The sequence below is a fragment of the Zootermopsis nevadensis genome, unplaced genomic scaffold, assembly GCF_977971745.1.
Source record: "Zootermopsis nevadensis isolate Lab colony 2312 unplaced genomic scaffold, Znev_1.0 Znev_ptg000028l, whole genome shotgun sequence".
NCBI lineage: Eukaryota > Metazoa > Arthropoda > Insecta > Blattodea > Termopsidae > Zootermopsis > Zootermopsis nevadensis.
The window spans coordinates 8134405-8155392 of record NW_028259160.1 but is presented as its reverse complement, the minus strand read 5'-3'; the positions used below and the strand labels follow the sequence as shown (position 1 = coordinate 8155392).

Here is a 20988-nt window from a genome sequence, read left to right as displayed (position 1 = left end):
TCACACCACAATTCCTGTAGCTGATAAGATAATCTGTTGAGTGGTGAAATGGTCAACATTGTAAAAAAAATGTAAACAGTTGAATGTTTCTATTTTGTCACTGTGATACGAAATCTGTTTTGCAAGAAATGGTTAATTCTGCTTCTGTAATGTGAACAGGTGAACAAGTGCTTCGAGGCAAAGAGCAACAAATTGTTCAGAATCTGTTTAACTCATATGTGCCATAGCCTAAATAAAGAAATTAGGTAGCAGACGTGAGCTGTAGGATCATAGTGATGAGGGCATATCATAAATTAATTGAAATTTATACAGAAACTGATAACATTATTCCTCCATACATGTGTGTGTATTGCATTGTTAAATTTAATAGTGGTGAGATAGGATTGATGATATAAGGTTTTAGATTTAAATATGAGAAAGCTGTTCACTGATGTTAATGTTTTCATAGCCATCTCAAAATTTTGGCTACTTGTTACAAGGTGCGATCGAAAGGTTTCCAGACTGCGCGTATAAAAACCCGTACACTTATCTCAGGTATTAAATTCATCCATCACCCTCGAAGTAGTTCCCCTGGGAGTGAACACAACGATCCCAGCGCCGCTGCCAAGCCTGGAAGCATCCCTGGAAATCTTTCTTTGTCAGCCTGTCAAGCACCATCTGCGATTCTGCCTGAATCTCTTCTATCGTCTCAAATCTCCTTTCCTTTAGCTGAATTTTCATCTTTGGGAAGAGGAAGAAGTCACACGGAGCTTAGAAAGAAGTTGGGGTCGGTTCTTGCAAGATCTTTGAGCTCCTGACAAACGAGAAGTCGATTCTGCTTCTAGTCCTCAGACAGGATGCGTCGCATGTGGAGTTCTTCCTTTAGAATCAGCTGACAGGTCCCATAGCCTATCCCAACAATGTCGCACAATTCGTTGATGGTACGACGTCGATCTTCGTGAATGGCCTGCCGAATCTTCGTAACATTTTCGGGCGTTGTGCTCGAAGATGGTCGTCCAGAACGCTCGTCATCATCAACAGAGGTTCGGCCATTTTTAAAACGTGGATGCCACACAAAAGTTTATGCACGACCCATTGCGGACTCCCCAAATGCTTGCTTTAGCATTTCATAGGTTTCCGTAGCCGTTTTGGCGAGTATTTGGCAAAATTTGATGCACACTCTTTGTTCATGAAAATCCGCCATTCCGAAATCGCAGGAGGGTCGGTGTAATGCACTACCAAAACGCCCGTAACTAAGAAACAAATGCTAATTCGATGATGCCGGCTGGCACACTGATTCACTATGAATGTAGGCCGCACCCCCTAGCGGCAGAAGCTCGTACTACATCCGGTTCGCCCTCTATTGACACAGTCTGGAAACTTTCCGATCGCACCTCGTATATGTGCAGGGTGTGTACTGTGCCAATGCCAAGAGTGTGTGTGTTTTCTTAATTTGTGAATAGAATAGAATTTATTTACATTCCATAGGTCCTTCATAGTAAAAGCCAAGAGTACTCTTATAAGATCCAGAATGATATTAACACTTGTGGGAGAGGGGGCATGTCAGTATGGTGGTCAAAGGAGTATTGAAGCAAGTTTAAAATTGTCTTGATCTCATTTTGTCAAAAACTTTTAATCCATATCCCAGTGCCTATTTCATCAGAATCTGAATAGTTTCTGAGTTTGCATATAATGTGTATGGATAGGCACAACCTATCTAATATGCACTTAGCACATAAACAACCCGTTCATCAGCTCGCCCCCAGGCCCCAGCATCTCCTCCATCCTCTCTGTGGTGTGCTTGGGTAGACCAGTGCCTGGTGGTATGGCCACGTAAATCCCTGATGTTATACTCAACGGCAAGAGAGTTTGCCCAACGAGCAGGGGGCTGACCCAGCGAATGCTTCCTGTGTCGTGGGTACCAAGTCACAGTGGCGCTTCCGCTTTGCCACATGCCGTAACGGGTCCCTAACGCCTGACATCCGTCTGATGTCAGCAGAGTGAAGACCTATCTAATATGAGTACAAGAAAACTAGATCACATTTTTCTCTGGGATTTGTACATTGTAGAGTTCTTTAGTTAATACTCTGTGCAGAAGTATTTTTTCTGTGCCCATTGGTATTGATTTGTGTTTCAGGCAACCAGTTGCATACTGTACTCACAGGGCCAATAATAGCAGCCACAATGGCATTGCCACAGCATCTAGCATCTTCCTTGCTGCAGCAGCATGTGACAGCAGCTCTGCAGGGGCAGGCAGCATCAGGAGCATCTCAGATGCAACAGTTGGCTACAGTTGGAGCAGCTGTTGCTCAGAACTCAACCAGCAATGGAAGTGTGATGGCAGGACGTCAGGTTTTCCAGCAAACAACTGGAACCATCAGACAGTTAGATGGTGTCCATGACACCTCTGATGAGGATGAGGATGATGATGATGATGATGATGATGATATAGATGAAGATGATGAAAATGATGATAAAGATGATGATGAAAATGAAGAAGAGAATGATGGAGGTCCAGAGGAGGTATGTTATTTATCTCTCTTATCTTGTATATAAAATTTAAATTGTTTGTGTGCATGTATGTTCTGCTTAATAGCTCAAGAAGGGATCCACCAGTTTACCCTAAATTACCCCAAACTTCACATCCTAGTGCCTTGAAACCTGGAAAATATTTTAGAAGGTCAAAACTCCATTAAAGTTTTTTGGGTTAAAATCATGACAAGGATTGTTTCTGTAGCTCAGAAACTAAGTACAATAGAAGTGCCAAGACCAAAATTCTGTAATTTATGATTTCCTATCATCAGCAATACACCATGGAGGAAATTCAATTTTTGAGATAGGAGCAACACTGGTACCACTTAATAAATGATCCAGAAGATGATAGAAGTTCAAAAATATGCAACTTCTATGGCTGTAAGACAACAATATTGTGACCATAGTTTTAATTCCTATGGTGATATACAGTGAACCACTGTAATGTAAAAGTAAGTAAAGCTGTCCCACTATACGCCATGTAGGCGCTTGGGGGGAGTGGAGGTATAGCTCCTACTCATTCTTGACCTCGGCACTAGATGGGGGTGAGTGGTCAGCGTCACGCCCTGGCCGGCTTTACCCCCGGGAAAGGACCCTGGTACCCATTGGAGAGGAGGCTGGGTGGGCCCCAGAGCCGGTCTGGACGCAGAGGCTAGAGGAAAAATCCTCTGCCCCCGTCGGGGATCGAACCCCGGCCGTCCAGCCCGTAGCTAGTCACTATACTGACTGAGCTATCCCGGTTTCTGAACCACTGGAATGTGGTATGTGAAATTCGGTATAGAGATAGATTATAAATGTACCTAAAAGTTTTATATTTATACATTTTGCATTATATTAATATCAAACATGATAATGTGCAAACTTGAGATTAAATGTGGTAAATGTAATGTAGTCTGAATCTTTACTAGTGTAGAAAATACAGAGATTTGGATGACAAAAGTTTATTAAGTATTAACTTGTAGCTTTTGCCAGCCCCACCATATATATATTGAAGCATTTGAAAGAAAACAGGTGTCATAAGTTCTTCATATTTCCATTGATTTATCAGTGGGTCCTGCTCAGGTAAGACCATTACTTTCCTCAACTAATTTTGTATAATTCCTTTACCAAGGGATTTTGTAATATTATGAGATTTTGAGTATTTTTGTCATTCCTTGCATTATCCTAACATATTTTGGCCTCGTAAAATTCATCTTATAAATCACTTTTCAGGAGCCACTTAACTCAGAAGATGATGTCAGTGATGAAGATCCAACAGACTTATTTGACACAGATAATGTTGTGGTGTGTCAGTATGACAAGGTTAGCTTAAATTATGTTTGATTTCCATCACATATTGGATATAGGAGTTACTCTTATTCAGTATAAAGTTGAAATCATACTTAACAGTCTTCAATGAAACATGTTAATTAGGCCACTTTCTTTATTTTATGGTGTAATGTTTGTGTTTTTGTCTTGTCAGCAGTGAGTACCCTTGTAGATTTATCAGCAGATCTTTTTGGGTGCTGTTGACTATTAATAGTTCAATATTTCACATGTAAATGGTACAGAAATATCAAGCCATGCTGAGATGGAGAAATGTAAAGTGACTGCTAGAGTCTACGTCAAAGTAATGAGGCATTACTAGTAAGCAGTGATTCCAGTGTGGACAAAAATAAGTGTGGTAATTGTAATGTGTCAGTAGTTAGTAGTGACTATATTATTAATGAGAATATTTTAGTAAAAATATCTGTTTCTAAATCATGTGGTGAGCCTAGTGCAAAAATACCAGATATAATTTAATAATGATGACAATCTGGAGATCATATAAATACTGTAAATATAAATAGTACCAAGTGTTCATGGGCATTTCTCTATGCTAAAATCTTTAAATTATTCAGTTATGTGGATTAATTTAGGTTCTCTGTTTTATTTAAGTCAGTCTAAATGTGTAATTATCTTGGTTTATTCTATGGACAGTATTCAGAAAAAGTTGCCTGGAGCTACAGACAGGATGGGAAATTAATAGCTGGTCCTAACTGTGTTTAAATTCTACTCTTTGAATACAAGTGTGCATGTTGCTTCCCCACTTTTCTCCCCAGCCAAGTTTTCAGTCTGATAATTTCTGAACTACTTGGTCAGTGCTAACTAAATCTGAGCATACATATTGTTATATTATCTAGCAAGTTTGTACCAAAAAGTACTGCTGCTTCGTAATCAGACGAGTACAGAAATTCTACCAAAATGTAAACGCACGAGTAGCATTTTCTCACCTACCCCTGTTTAAAGAGTAATATTCCATACACAGATGAGGGAGGCTGTTGGAAAGTACATACAAATTTCCTAATTTTAAGTATGTTGACATGTAATTTTAATAATGTTCTTGGTTGCAGATCACACGGAGTAGAAACAAATGGAAGTTTTATCTCAAAGATGGGATTATGAACCTGAGTGGCAAAGATTATGTGTTTCAGAAGGCTAATGGTGATGCAGAATGGTGAGAATTTGTACAAGGAAGGAAATGTTTTGTCGAATATTATCAAGTTAAGGTCAGTCACTTACTGTTACCAATTGACAGATTATCAGCACTTGGGGAGAAGATAGAGCACATAGGGAGAACTAAACACTTGTGCAACTGTGTGAATGTGGTTATATTTTGTGTTAATGAGTATCTGGATGACAGACTGCATAATCTTCTGGGATGTTATGTTATATTTGTATTTCAAGTCCGTGATATAAGAAGTAAGACAATTCAGAGGAAAATTATATTTGTAGATATTCCAGTACTTTCAAGTTGGTAATAAGTTTTCTGCAGTCATTGCAACTCTTATTAAGTCACCCATTTCAACAAATAAAATACAATTGTTCCAAATGCTTTTGATGTAAATTCACTGCTACAAAAAAAATCAGACTGTGCCACAATTTTTACCCTTTGATCTCCTGAAATGAAGTGATTTACATTAATAGGCTGTGTTACTATGTTTTCTCTAGCTTCTGTATTGTGAATTGTTAAAATCCTGAATAAGTCTAGTTGAAAGCTAAGCATCTCATGTGAAGCACAACCAAATAACTGAATTAAGCTCACATCACCAGCATAGAAATGTTCCTTTGCAACATTAAAAATCTTATTATATGTTATATATTCATTGGATATACTGATGTTCATGAAGGTTCATTGCAGAAGCGTCCGTATGCAAACAATGTTTTTCTTTTCCAAAAATGTTGTAAGAGAGGCCATGATTTATATGTTATAAATGAACTTTAGTAGTTGAATGGGTTTATTTTGTACTTCTGTTGCTAGCTTTTTTGTTTTGTTTATGAAATGGGATGTAATCATGGGATGGATGTTTATAGTAAAATTTATTTCCAAAATATATAACAACTTATTTCAATGGCAGAAGAAGTAAGTAGAACTGAGACTGAATTTTTACTGATAGTGAACATCTGGGTTAAATATTTATAAGTGCGTGGTGCTTTATTAAACATGTAAGAAGAGATTTGTAAAAGCAAGAAACTGAATACATATAGATGAAACATATGTAATCATAAAGTCAAAACTTATAAACTGGGTACCACAAATAAAAGTTACAACAAAAGTTTATCGTATTTACTAACATAATTTCCCCACTTTATTTTACGGTTGTCATATGTTAAAAGCAAGGTGGGGGCAGTTATGTAGTTTTCCCTGTTTAATATGGATGTGATCATGTAAAAATTAATTCAGTACCTCTGACTATATAGCATTGAATGAGGATGACAGTGTAAAATGAATGAAATGGAAAGGATGCAGAAGTGGCTGTGGCCTAATTTAAGGTACTATTACATTTGTCTGGAGGGACTGAGGAAAGCTTCGGTTAGGATAGCTGGTCTAGTGATATGGAATGAAAGTGCTTCAGAAATGATTACAGGAATGAAAAACAGCAGTCACTGATAATGGAACAGCTTATTAATTTTACTCTTTAAAAACTGATATGTGATCAGGAGTGGGAAGTTTGTAAAGGAAAAACTTTGTTTTAAAAATATGCACTTTTTCATTCTTTTTATTTAACAATTACAGCTGAATATTTCAAAACTCCTATCTTGTTCCCAAGGTGCTAAGTTCCCTTGCTTTCCTTTCATATTTTATTTTTTGCTCTGGGTGGCTGTATAGCATGCATGTGGAAGATAAAAACTGCATACAAAATGTTAGTTGGAAGACAAATGGAATAGATTACCTTTGAACATATAGATGGAAAAAAAATATTAAAATGGACCAAATAAGGTTGTATGGACTGGATTCAGTCTTATGAAAATTGTAATGAACCTTCAGATTCCATAATAATGGGGATTTATTGACAATCTGAACAATTTTCAGCTTTGCAACGAAGTCTCTGCTTCATAGAATTACAGTTTTTAAAAACTATAATTTTCATTTAGGTAAGAATTAGATAATTTGGGATGTTATTCATTTTGTTATTATTAGATAATTCCCAAACAAAAGAAGCATTAAACAGGAAAATGTTCTATCACCCACACTGTTCAATAAGTTAATGAATGAGAAGAGAAAACTAACCAGACATGAGAGTGCAATGCCAGAAATTGTGATATACATAAATGTTAAAGTTACTTGGAAACAGCATGACAACACTGCTGCTGAGGTAAACAGATCAGAAAAGCTGATCAGATAATTGTCAGAAGTACCAGACAGGTGAGTAGCTACATACTAACAACCTGGGTTTGATTCCCACCTGGGACAGGGTTAATTCTCTAAATTGCTTCTGCACAACCAGAATGGTTCTGAGGGTCAGTGCATCCAAACAGCTAATCATGGTCATTGCTTGAATCTGAATGCTATATCCAGTGCTGAATTCCCATATGTCCATTTCAAGTTAGAATTAAGTAAGTTCAACACATCTGTCAGACATTCAAATTTCCCTGAAATATCTACACAAGATTTTTTAAGCTTTTCATGTTTCTGCCTAGCCACTCCTGGCTTCCTTAAGTCTGTGTTGCCACCATTCCCTAAACTTTAGGACCTATTTAGTTTCTTTCCATGTATTCCTACTTGCCAAGAGGATTTACAATAGTGATCCCTAAGCTCTTTGGTTTATTCCCAGGCACACCTACCTCCCTATAAACCCTAAATTCAGGATTTCAAAAGCTTTGTGTGTTTATCAGTCACTTTCATTTTCCTGAAATTTAATGAACAGAATTCCTTAAGCCTTCTGGTTGTTTCGTAGGTACTGCTTTCTTGGCGTAAGAATTGCTTACGTTTCACAGATTACTTCCCAGGCAGATTCTCCCTGGCGTGCTTTATTCTATCTCACACTATCTGGTACTACACAGTACCGCTGTGTCAGATTGGTCATGGCTACTTAAGTTTTGCTGCTACGCAACCTCAGCCAGTTCCGTTTTCAAATGTACTTCTAGATTTGCAGGTAGAATTAAATTTGGTTAACTCTGCTAGTAATGCCCCACTTGTAATGAATAGCTTTGCGAACATAATGCTTCGACAATTCGTTCAAAGAAATTTTCTTTCATGGATTCTTAATTAGCTAGTGTTTATGCGCAGCGTCGATTTACTGGTCACAATCGAGTAACTTCAAACATTTGCCGCCATTTTAATTACAAAATGCATACATAATGTTGGTATTAATCTATTAGTGATTGTACCCTTAAATAATGCCAACATACTTGTACCAATCCTCGGCATCATGCGCATAGACAACCACGTTTCCAACGAATAACATTGAGATGTTGATGAGGTAGGTCTTCTGTGGTCAGTTGAGTGTATCCAACAAAACAACAATAAACATTTAACAGGAATGGAAACAAAAGGAATCGTTTGAAGAGTTTTTGTGTATAATTTGTACGGTAGTGAACTAGAGCAGATCATTTTTAATTTGGTTTGTAAAAAGACATACATCATATGATAATGTACACGGTTCGGGTATAATGTATTGCTGAATGTAATATGTTTAAGAATTTTCGTAATGAGTAAGTTCAGTCCAATTGACACTCATTACTTAATGTTTTTGTCACACCAGTGTCTTCCTAAAATACAATTTTTTGCTCAGAAACGCAGGTATTTTCTCGTACGTGTCAGGCGGAATAAACAGTATAATGTAAGTGGATTAGGAATTGTAATTATAATCTTGGCTGGAAGGTATTAAGTGATATCTATTGTAAATACATTTTGGGCTTCTGTAATGGTGGTCTGGATTGTGACACCATGTGGATTGTGTGGTGGATACCAACGTTCAAAGGAACGTACTGCCTCAACTTTCGGCTGCCTTGAAGATGTAGGCATATGGTTCTCAGAAGTGTTGGTACCGACCTACAAGAGCACTTAGTGTCTTTATCCAGAAGACAACCATGGACATCTTCAACACCCTGAGTACCTCAAAAACAATTTTAAGTACCAGCCACACCTCAAATTCCATTTATATAATTAACTGTGTCTCACATTTTCCCCTCTGTGATTTTAGATTCATTCATTCTTGTCACCTGTTGCCTTGGACATCATACAATAAGTCATTCATCACTGCCTGTATTATTCATTTTGTATTATGCTTATAGTTGGCTTAGCGTAACCTAGACATTTTCTAGATCTGATAGCAATATTCACATGTGGAAAGAGTTAAAAGAGTTATATGCCAGACTACACAGCGCAACAACCCAGAAGACAGAAATCTTCAAGATGTGTTATATTTCATACCAAGTATATCATTATTTTAAAGACACTATCAGTTTTTTTTATAGTTTAGATGCGTCATGTTTGTGTTTAAAATTCAAATATATATTTATTATTCAAGTCTATACACAAACTTTTAAATTGTTGATGTTAAAATTTAAAATTAATATTAATATTCTGCGCCATTCATCGTTATCTCGATGTTACAATATTGCGCTTTATACTACTACATGTTTCAATGTCATAGCATCATCTTCAGGTTTTTTATCTTTAAAACTGATCAGGTGAATGTCAGTTCATAGACTCCTATGAACTGACATTCACCTGATCAGATGGGGACACACTGCACATCAAACTCTTGAATAATGAACAACTAACATAATATGCAACATAATATGCAAAATAATAAGAAGATCAAAGGAACACCCACAACAGTAATCTACAATCTACAATCAATGAAAAGCTTGCATTAATAAATATAGAGTAGTTTTAGTTCTTTATATTCCTCCAATTTTAGTGATTTGGTGGTATATTACTAGCTAGTCTAAAGTGTTTAAAATATGTGGTTTGATGACTAATTTCAGTTTTTTCTTATTTGATCAGGAGACATGTTTGTATGTCTTGAATTATTCATTTTACTTTCATTGTGAGCAGAATTTCATTTATTTAATGCAGAAAATGTGCTGCGAATTACTAGAACTTATTAATAAGAATCAGTTTTCTTTCAGATATAATAATGCAAAGCTTTAAAACAGCAGACCAAATAACAAAACATAACACTGGAAATATACCACAAGATGAAGATTGTCAGCCAAAAGACCTAAGTTTCAAGTCCATCAAAAAGATGAAGCCAATACCTCCCCCACTGAATCTAGGGACTGCAAATAGTGCCCTAAAAGAATTTGCCATAATTGCAACAAGTCCAAAGAGTCCATTAATGCAGAAAAATCTTCCATTTCGTAAACGGTGAGTATTATATCTTCAAGATATTATTATTTTATAATATAAGTTCAGGTACATCAAGATGAGTCCTACTTATTAAAATGCTACTTTTATCAAAATCAGTGGTAGTTAACATAAGAAAGGTGTAATGTATCCTCTTATAACATTGGACATACAGGTCTGAGGCTAAATCAGCTGTGGGTCCCAACTTACAGGCTTTCTGTCTTCTTGCCCCCTTGTATACCTGAAGATAGGCATAGATTCCAGACTCCAAGAAGTTGTAGCTTTATAATTATATAATTTAGATGAAGGCCAAAACTCAGAAGAACAATATTACTTATTGTAACATTTTTATTTTATTTTCCTGAAATTTATGTTGAATATGACCCATGAAATGTACAATTTCAGGGCCTACAGCTTTTCTGAAACATATGACACTGGAGTACAGCCAACACCAAGTGGCACACACTTGGCAATGGAAGTTCCAGAGCAGCGGTCTGCCCTCCATTCACTGAATGAGGAAGCTTGTCAGGTTTCATCTGCATTCGTGAGACATTCCACACTGGTGGACACTAGGTTGCACTACCCAGCAGGCCCAACATGTTCATTTTTGGCTGCTGGTTCATCCAGTCCCTCACACTGGATCACCAGCACATCTGTTCTGCTAAGTCCTGCTCCCTCATCTCTGGGGAGCAGTCGAGAAGAGCTAAATCCTGGAGATACTGTTCGGTTGACAATGCATCTCTACCCGTGGCCCTCCCCTGTATGGCATTGCTTTCAACCAGGTTTGTACTTGCTTTGGTCTTATTTGTGTTGGCAGTCCAAGAATTGAAGTTGTTTTTAATCATCAGTCTAGTTATATATATTTATAAATTGTGATAAAGAAAGTATATTTATGACAATTGCATGATTCTAACTTTTGCATACAGGAGTCCTCCTGAAACTTGATCTGCCCAATGGAGGTACCTCTGGTGCATGGAAGCTAGCTGAAGAACTATCTAAGTTTGTTCCTGATTGGCTGGGAGCACTTCAGGTGGAGCAGGTATCAGAGATAGATGGGGGCATAATGATTCGCTTCACATGCCAGGAGCAGTGTCAGGGTGAAGTAACAGCGCAGTGCAACTTATATCACACATTCTACATTAAAGACAGAGGTCAGTACTATATTCCAAATGAAGAACAAGAAAATTTTTTGGTGGTTATGCTAGGGGTTGGCCTTCCTGTTCTGTGAACACCACTTATTGTAGTCAGCTGCAGTGATAATGAGAAAGCAACCGCACTGTAGAGTGAAGTTATTTACCTGTGTTACTTCCTAATAGATTCTGATTTACCTGTAGTTTTGTGGATGTACAAGACATTTCAATGAAAATTAGTGTTTCTGTGAGTTCTCCATGTGTGAATCGGTTTGATAGACTATACCAATAACAAAAATTTCTACTGGATCATGTGGGTACAAAGTATGCAAAACTTTGGTTTTCTAAGACCATGGCTTCAGCAATTTGTATGTTCCCATAGTCCCTTTTCACACTCTAATTTCCTGTACAAGCAAAGCTCCAGCATCATCCACCTCGATTCTGATGGTTTGGTTTCTTGTCTGATAACATTCCAGTTGTTCTTAATTTTCTAATGGAAATCTGAATACTTTTTCTGGAGAGAACTTTAAGGCTGGGGAACATTCTTCTGAATTCCCTGTGACTCTTCCTAGTAGAATTGACCTTCACATAACACTCATATAAAACTGAGTGTAAGCTTATCTATATCTTAAACAAAAGTGAATCTTCAACAACACTGAATAACACGTGAATATTCACACTTCTGTTATCATCACTGCAGCTGACTGGAGGAACAGCAGCAACCAATACAGTGATCACACATCAAGTAAAGGCTGTGCTCAGGCACAGCTACCAAAAAATCTTCCTGTGAAAGGAATTACTGGGATCTGTGAGACACATACTTCAAAATGCTGTAATGATGAATAGATAAGGTGATTGTGTCTCCAAATTAATCCTCTTTGTGTGTTTGTATTGTTTACTTCTCCACCTTGTGTCTTCCAAGGAGTTTTGCCACTTAAATTTTGTTTATTTCTTGTTTCATTAGGCCAGTGTGATCATCCTGTCATAACCTCTTGATGCTGCCCTAAATAATAGTTGGAAGTTACTGTATATTCAAATTAAATTAATTCCAAAATTTGTTCATTGCTTCTGGATGCAAGTATTTTCCTTAGCACTATGTTCTGAAATACGTGCTGTTTTGTCATAGTAAGGGGATGAAGGCGTGGTGTTCTTTACACTCTAGTGAAAATGAAGATCACCTTAAGGGCCCAACCATGTCTGTCTGTCTGTATATCTCATTCTTCAAGTAATTGTTCTTTTTATTGTTCATTATTCCAGGTATTCTCATTCCTATTGTTACTTTTATCCCAGTTGTTATTATAATTTGTACCGGTCTTGTGCTTTTGTATTTGTCATTGTAATTCCCATTTTATTGTTACTTATTGTTTGCCTTTTTCAACGGTACCTTCAGATCACTTTAGTGCAAAAGTGACCCAATATACAGATGTTGCCATAGATATGATTGTCACATTTGTCAGTGCTTGTGAAAAAGCATAAATCAAATCTTTGGAATGTCATTGTACTCCAAGAGCACTCTTTTACAGTCTTGTTATTAGTTATTATTGCTCTGGCATGTTGAAATCATGAAGATATTGTCTTTCCTGCCTCAGTATTCAAGAAAGAACATGACAGTTATTGTGATGTTTTCTCAGGATGGTGTGCCGTGTATCCGGAGCATGTGTTCAAGCAGTATGGAGTGTCATGTCAACGTCTGGAACAGACTGACATCTGTTTACCTTCCTCAAGAGTGCCAGTTGTCTCTCCAGACATCTGTGATAAGTTCAAGAGGTACAGATAAAGGTTGCTTTGTTGTTCATTTTGTTTGTTAGTACATGTGTTAACACCTTGAGCCCTGTTGGTATGTGGTCTTGGGTGCTAAGCAATGTAATAAATAACACATCTCTCTTTCCACAATTTGTCTAAAAATCTGTATTGATTTATAAGATTGAAACTTAAATTTATCATGTAAGGCATTCTTTCTAATCCACTATACATCCACTAGATGACACATAACTGTGCTGTATGGCTGTAAATTAAAAAAGTCTTCACAAATCTATTCCTTTGTTCTGTGACTGTACATGATAGCCACATGTTTAGAGTAGACAATTCAAAGCCACAACAGTGACAGATTAGGGAAATTCTAAGGAACTGAATGTATTAATTTGTGTTTGTGTTTCACAATGGGTGTACTTGGACCCAACAAAGTTGCTTTTACAGACATAAATTGTAAACAATCCAGAATTCTTGGAAATGGTAACATTACTGAGATTTTTAATTATTAATTGTAATCGACTACTGGAACTGGAAATATGAAATTTTGTGTTGAGTCATAAACATACATACATATTAAACATGAATGGTTGTTTGCAGGTCAACAGTTGCAAACATAGCAATATCGCAAAACTTAACATAGAATCTTTATTTAAGTAACAAGGTAATCTCAAAAAGAAAATTCCAACACTAATAACAGTCTTTAACATGTTTGCAATTGCAAACAATAAAATAATTCTTCCTGGAGTAAGATTCAATCCCATGGCTACCTAGTCATAAGCCTGGTATACTACACAGAGCTAAATTTGCATATATTAGTTTGGTTATGAATTGGTATTACTGACAAGATTTGTAGGACAAGAAGTCTGTGTAATAGGAAAGTATACATTATGAGTTCTGTCCAAAATTCTTTGCTTTTCCTTAACAAAGGAACATATGCTAAAAGGAAATTTTTGAGTAGGAGCACATTTGCTCAGCTTTCTCTTATGCTTGCCACTGCTTGCTGGGTAGCACGCACACTGCAAGATGTATGTGCTGGGTAGCACATACATCTTGCAGTGTCCAAGTTCTGCTTCTGTTGTTATAGATTCAGTTTCCCACCAGAAGGCTTGGGAATGCCATCTCATCTACCAACAACCTCACACATCTCACCTCTCCCACCACCTGATTCATTTCTCTCTCCTCCAACATCTCCTACAAAGAAGGTGAGGGACACAGATCGACCCAAGAGGCCAATGAATGCCTTTATGCTTTTTGCCAAGAGATATCGTCCAGAACTGATACCACTACATCCAGGGAAGGATAACAGGTAAATATACTTTTACATGACTTGAAGCTTTTGTGGCATCATCCAGCCACATCAGTTCCAAAAGTCCTTTGCTCTGAATTGATGTGGCTGGTCGCCTGAGAAGATTGTATCGCATATATTCTTCTAATTTATTAATGGGTTCATAGATAATTCATCTGTACTGGCAACTGGTAATTGTTAACACATTAATTTCATCGTGCATATCATGTTTATCATAAGGCATAGCCCTTCCTTGGTAAATGTCCATTATGATTAACAGAGCCATCAGTGTTATTCTTGGTGAGGCTTGGCGCAACCTGCCCCCAGCTGACAAAGAAGTGTATGTGACAGAAGCAAGAGCCATGGCGCAGGAGAGGAAACGCCTGCACCCAGACTGCTGGAAGAGGAAGCGCTCACATTCTGCTGGATTTCTTGAAACATCATCAAATTAGGTAAACTGTATGCTCAAAGGTAACTGATATCACAAATGTTGGAAAATTGTTGTTACTGCAGTATATAAACATCTGTAATAAGTACTTGATGCATAATTATTATGTGTTTCATGTAGTGAATGAATTGCAGTTTTGTGTAATAAGTTTTTAAATGTACAAGTAATTAAATATGCCTTATATGCTTGTGTGCATTTCATGCTTACAGTCTTGTCAGTTGAAAATTCTTGATTTTCTGTTACTGTTTATGGAACTCTAAATGCTTGTATTTATACAAGTATGGTGCTCCCATAAATAAGATGCATACCCCAATGTTCCAGTTTGTATTAACAATTTTGCCAAGTACATTGCTGCGTGCTGTAATCATATGCGTAGCACTTTGTACTACCAGAAACAAAATCGAAACCCTCTGTTATGGTGTGCAGTTTGTTTTTTTGATGCAAGTATTTTAGAAAAAGTTGTGTATGGTGTTTGGATAAATATGCAAATCACAGTACTTACTATGGATGTTTCACATAATGCTACACAGAGTCACAATTTTATTCTTAATCTTAATAGTGATCATTGAGAATGCTAAGAACCCAAACTGCAGATTTTTCAAAACAGAGTGAATGTAAGAGAGGTGAAGTAAAATCAGAGTGTATGACAACTGGGTCCATTTAGTTCTGATAAAGGAAGCAAGAAATGCACTTTTTTTTACTTTGTCCATCATCTAGTATTCTAAAGAACATGATATTTTAAAAAACTGGATCTTGTTTTTTCCTCAGGTATAAAGAAAGGGGGAAGGGCTAATCTGTTGTGTCCCTTAAAAAGAACTAACTTCAGTAACTCAATCCAGTGATTTAGAGAATGTGAACCATGTTGAATTATCCTAGAATTGCATTTTTATTTGCAGCATTGTGACACTAGGTTCTCTAACCAGGGATTTAGTTATGTATCTTTGTTGCCTTATGTCAGGCAAGTCACAAACAAATCTTAATTTTACTCTTGATAACTTATGGAGGTAACCAAGCCATGGACCAAATATCCTTATTCAGGTTTTTCATGGCTTTTGTTCATCCCATCAGATGAATTATGATTTATGTAATTAAACCTGCTAAAATAATCTTGTCCTGAGTTATGTTAATCCATTTCACTTCCCCACAGTGTATTTATGTAATATACAAATGCATTTAACTGGGTAATATCAATATGTTAATGAAAATCTTACCAAGGTGCATGGACTGTTCCTAGAGTTAGATACAAACATTGAAAAAGCTCATACCTAAATGAATCAGATATGTACTCAAAACATTTAGCATGCTGGCTGGGAAGGATCATTAATGTGTTTAAAATGAATTTTGACACAGGTACTAGATGATAAAATCTTAGCTCATGGTAATACTTTTGGGCCATATTTGTAATGTACTTTAAAACTAAAGTTAATTTTTAAGGATAACTTGGTCAGAATTTTCCATATCATAAACAGCATTTGATAGGCGTGATGATTACATTTGATGTGATGCATCTGTTTTGAGAAAATGTTGATTGGGCCCTGAATGGAATACAATCTCTCAGGTGAGGATACTATGAAGTTATGTGGGAAAGTACTGTTTAAAAATTCATGACACATTTGAAGTTCAAAGCTATCAGGTTCTTTAAAGTGTTGCCAGATGCAGGGTCTCGGTGCAGCATCCAGCAGATTATTGTGCATCACATGACAGGTTTTATTGGGCTTGATGTTTAATATTGCTTTGTAAGTGTCAAATATGCAACTTTAAATTTGTTTTGTCTTTACAGCCAGTTTTGTTAAGAATTTACATTGTAAAGCTATTTTAATGAGATCATTTTTACTGTATTTTGGATAAATTTTGTAAAGTTAAATGAAGGATGTAGGACAAATATTATGTGCTACAAAGTTGCCAGAGTTATGTGTTTTTTTATATTATATGTCCAGCATTAAATTTAATCTGGTAGAAATCTTTAATATTCCAAGCTGCACAGTTTGTTCACTTGAGTTTTATTGTGTATATTGACTTTGATGTATTAATGAATAATATTAATGTTACTATTTTGGATCTCATGATTTTTGTTACTACCATTTTAAGTGTCACATAGACATATATTGTATACATAGATAACTTGGCTCTTGTTAGTTTTATATTATATTAACCTGTGTAGCATCTTTAAATGTTTTGTGAGTAATAGAATTGATATATACAGTCAAATGTTTTGCTCTGCTATCCTTAGTGAGCAAGTTGTTGCAAGTCGTGTGGATTGGGAAGGGACAGTGGTCTAAAGCTCTGATGCCCAGAACAAATGTTTTAAATAATTTTTAAATATGTTTATCTACCATGAAAATATACTAATAAGGAATCTTAAATTGAAGTCAGCTTGAAAATTGTTTATTATGCAATCTTCACTTTACTGAAATATGTAAGCATGAAATGTTCATGATACACACATGACCATTCAGTTTATCTTCACATCTAATGAAATGGATGCCTATTGTGATATGTTAAGAGTGGGCTTTTGTTTCAAGTGTGTGAAACATACAGAATAAATTCTCTTCCCCATCCTTACACATATCAAAGAACTTGTATGTTTGTAGGACAGACATTTGACTGTGTGATGACTGACTTGCAGATCATTGTTGTCTGTGATAGTTGTGAACTTCCATAGCAGTGATCTCAGCACATTTCTGTCTTGGAAGGAAGTCTGCGCATGCAGGGTTCATCTTCTCAGGGGTCTGTGACCGTTGCTACGATCTCAAATACTGTATGATCTTTGTGTGTGTTTCTTTAGAAAGTGAATTCATGTTACAGAGAAACCTCATAGTTGATTTTAGTCTACAAGATACTTTGCAAAGTTGCATGTTACATGTACTATGATATGAAATTTTTAAGTTCCTTGTTATATTGATCTTAAAAAAAAAATATTTTCTTATAACAAACACTGCGATTATTAGCATGTCTGATTGTTTGTCTAATCTCTATTCCAAACATAATGTTGTGGTCATTTAACATACTTAAATAGCGACTGCTGTGCCTGCCGGATCTCCGTTCACCACATGGGACTTACCATTTGCTAATCCAGGTTTATATGGTGTGAGGTTTACAGTTTGTTTATCTTATTAGTTTCCACTTTCATTATGTTTGCTTGCAACTTGTCATAGTTCATAAGGTTACAACTAATTGCATACATTGTTGACTGGCAACCTGTGATATATGGTATGTTAATATTTCCAGAATGCCTAAGTAATAGGACACTCTAGGCAGTGATCTCTTTCGCTTCATCTTGTGTACAGAGGTTTTACTTGGAGGTTACTGAAGTGGGCCAGAGAGTTTTTCTTTTTGTTATGTGATTGCTGTGTGGTAAGTCAGTTTTAGTTTCTGTGTTGTTAAATGTTAAGTTCTAGGATCATCGTTGGGTTTTTTGAGGATTTCTTCTGTGATTGTGGTGCATGGAGTTACAATCCACAATGTGAAAATATTGTTGGTTTGTGTGGGTACTTCAGCAGTCATTTCCAAACAGCCTCTGTTGGAGCAGAAGCTTCTTATTTTTAGTTCTGAGTCTGACTCTTATATTTGTAAATGCTGTACTTGGTTCAGGCTAGTAAACAGTTGCAGCTGAATTGTGAGATTAAATCTTGGATCCTGATATGATTGCAAATTAATCATAGCATTAACAAAGTTATTTATTGAAAAGTTTTTTACTTAAGAGCAAATGTTTCTGCTCTGATTTGTTCTGTGTCCTCCATCAGGTTTTTTACCTTCATATAAAAGTGCAGGAATTACAGAACTTACACAAGATGTGCACTTTGTTCCAAATTTACTAATATTTGTATTGTTACATGTTTCCTGATACATACCATAATTCATCTCAGAATAGAATCAGAAGTGTTGCTGAAGGTATTAGTGCAAGAACCAGATAACTTTAATTTTTTGCTTATTTTTTTCAGTTTCCTATAGATAAAGAAAATCAGCCATGTTAATGCTAAAATAAAGTCAGTCTGTCAACAATACACAAGCTTGCACCACTCATTAATTTGCAGCAAGAAACAGGCAAGTAATTGCTTCCCCAAAAACATTTATCAAAGTGGATTTCTTGCACACAGGCCTTCAGTTTATTCATTTGACTTGATTCATGTAGTTTGATTCTTAACTACATGTATGTTGCTGTCTATAGGAACATTAATTAACTTTATATTCAACATGACAGAAATGTATTTGAGCCAGGGGAATGCCTGCATTCACTCTTGATTAAAGTTTGTAATGGATTGTTTTTACCATAATGTTATATCTTCTTGTGTCTTATCATTTGAACATTCAGTGATTTGGAATGTGCCTTACAATACATGTATTACTTTGGCCAGAGTCTTAAAACCAGACCAGTATACCCTTAAAATTACTCTCTGTCTTTTCTTGAAATGACCAAAGTTTTGTGAAATATATTTAACTGTGCCCTTTACAGTATAGAGAGATCCAGAGTGGCAACCTCACACTTTTCATAAAATAATTGCAGTGGTAAATGTGATGGATGTGACAGGTACTGTGATTATCTAAAAGTTTGTGGTTATAGTTGATTTGATATACCAGTATTATGTTGTACACTGTCCATTGCTGCCTCATTGGTCTAGTGGTTATTGTACTAGCCTAGTATTTGAAAGTTCTCAGTACTGATTTCAGTCATACCATTAATCTTAAAAGAAAAGAAGTAAATAAAAATCTCTTAAGTACAAGTATAATGGCAGCCATTCAAAAGGAAGGACTAGAGCCAACTTCTCAAATGTATTTTTCAAATATATTTAAGACAGTGAGCAGTGTCCAACATACAATGGTTGGGAGGGACTGTGATGTTGATCCATTATTCTTACATTGTTAGATTAACAGTCATTGTACAATATTCCAGTGAAGTGCAGTACCCATAACTTAATGTATCATAACTCTCAGCTGGGTCAGTAGTACTTACCAAGTAATATGGTGCAGTGAAGAGACATCGTTCTTCCTTGTGAGATTAACAACTGCTGATTGACATCCACGGAAACAACTGTTTTCTTTATGCAACTGAGAGTGCCTCTACTTCATTTTATAATTGTGTTTATATACTCTAGCACACCAAAGATTGTGCAGATTGACAGCTCTTCCATATTGTGATATAAACTCTCTTCAGTGAGTGGTGTTGCATAAATGATACATTAATTTTATTGCAATTTTTTACAGTTTATATTACTACTTCAGATAATGTCAGTTTTATAAATTGGTAATGAAACTGTGTGTATTGTTGGTAATGTTGAAATTTTTATAGAAAATAAAGTATATATTCACATACCTACAGACTTGTCTTGTAATATAACACAATGAAACCATACATTCTTGTGTGTTTTAGTGCTTTTCATTCTAGACAAGTGTAGGGAGACCATGTACAACTGTATTAGGATGTGTACAGATTTTCAGCAATTCATGGAACAACATTTGCAGCATTTTGGTAAAAGAATTTCATAAACAGTTTTTGTTTATGTAATTGCCCATAATCATGTTTCCCAATCTCTTTTATCTGCAAAAAACCTTCAGCATCAAGAAGTACTGTTGGAACCCTCAATTAAGATATACAAACATACTATTCTAATTCAGAACTTGTGACACTCCTAATTCTACATGAACATTGTACATTGTGAAAGTGAGTAAACTCTCATAATTTACTGTCACTAGCTAAAGTCAAATCCTACACTTTCAATAGGAACAATACAGTGATCATCCACAGTTCTGCTAGGGCAGTGTTACATCTACCAACATTGTAGTTAATTGCTATATCCATGAAGTAATCTGCATTGATGAGCATGAAAAGAGAATAATGATCCATTTAATTAAAAGAGGTTGCTGCTTCAGTGAAAGCATTGCTGATGCAGCATATTTATACCCGACTGGTCATCTTAATTGCTTTATTTAATAGCCTAATTCTGTGATGAGAAAATACTGAATTGTGTTGAAAATAATTTTTATGCATGCTTTCTGGTATACAGAGTAGGGGTAGGAAGAATGGTAACAAAACTAAACCTTTCTGAGTCAGTCTTATGATATTTATTCTTTGTTAAGCATGGTAATGAGTACTTTCATAAAGAGTGTATTATTACTGAGGTATGCCTTTGTTGTCAATGTAAATGTTACTCTGTCTTGGTTTTAGAACATGCAATGCTTTGTGTACTAATCTCTTATTTTGTTTTACATCAAACTTTAAAATCTCCATGCACCTAAAACTGAGTATAGTTCTTTCTGGAATTGTTTT

The 20988-nt window shown here is 36.0% G+C and overlaps 2 protein-coding genes across 8 annotated transcripts in view; both read left to right on the top strand.

The window, feature by feature from the left end:
- The window catches only part of TfIIA-L (transcription factor IIA L), a 156214-nt gene extending 150125 nt beyond the window's left edge, over nucleotides 1–6089 (top strand). For all 3 annotated transcript variants that reach the window (XM_022069145.2, XM_022069146.2, XM_087357631.1), the window contains 3 exons: nucleotides 2117–2502; nucleotides 3724–3813; nucleotides 4884–6089. In XM_022069145.2, the coding sequence (XP_021924837.1) occupies nucleotides 2117–2502; nucleotides 3724–3813; nucleotides 4884–4991 (584 nt within the window). In that variant the 3' untranslated portion in view covers nucleotides 4992–6089. The remainder of the gene's footprint in view (nucleotides 1–2116; nucleotides 2503–3723; nucleotides 3814–4883) is intronic.
- Nucleotides 6090–7841: 1752 nt separating this feature from the next.
- Nucleotides 7842–20037, top strand: LOC110832286 (HMG box-containing protein 1). 5 transcript variants are annotated; one of them, XM_022069144.2, is made up of 7 exons: nucleotides 7842–7907; nucleotides 9892–10129; nucleotides 10514–10890; nucleotides 11035–11259; nucleotides 12870–13005; nucleotides 14075–14296; nucleotides 14556–20037. In XM_022069144.2, the coding sequence occupies exons 2-7, from the start codon at nucleotides 9900–9902 to the stop codon at nucleotides 14725–14727; spliced, it is 1362 nt and encodes a 453-aa protein (XP_021924836.1). In that variant the 5' UTR covers nucleotides 7842–7907; nucleotides 9892–9899; the 3' UTR covers nucleotides 14728–20037. The 5 variants fall into 5 exon arrangements, with proteins under 5 accessions (XP_021924836.1, XP_021924834.1, XP_021924832.1 ...); XM_022069142.2 differs by lacking the exon at nucleotides 7842–7907 and adding an exon at nucleotides 8092–8234; XM_022069140.2 differs by lacking the exon at nucleotides 7842–7907 and adding an exon at nucleotides 8245–8466.
- Nucleotides 20038–20988: the final 951 nt, after the last annotated feature.

Excerpts from the sequence above, each read along its gene's own strand:
- LOC110832286 (XM_022069140.2), top strand. Across the intron at positions 10,891-11,034 it reads ATGGCATTGCTTTCAACCAG|GAGTCCTCCTGAAACTTGAT; the intron begins GTTTGTACTTGC and ends TTTTGCATACAG. Across the intron at positions 11,260-12,869 it reads ATTCTACATTAAAGACAGAG|GATGGTGTGCCGTGTATCCG; the intron begins GTCAGTACTATA and ends ATGTTTTCTCAG.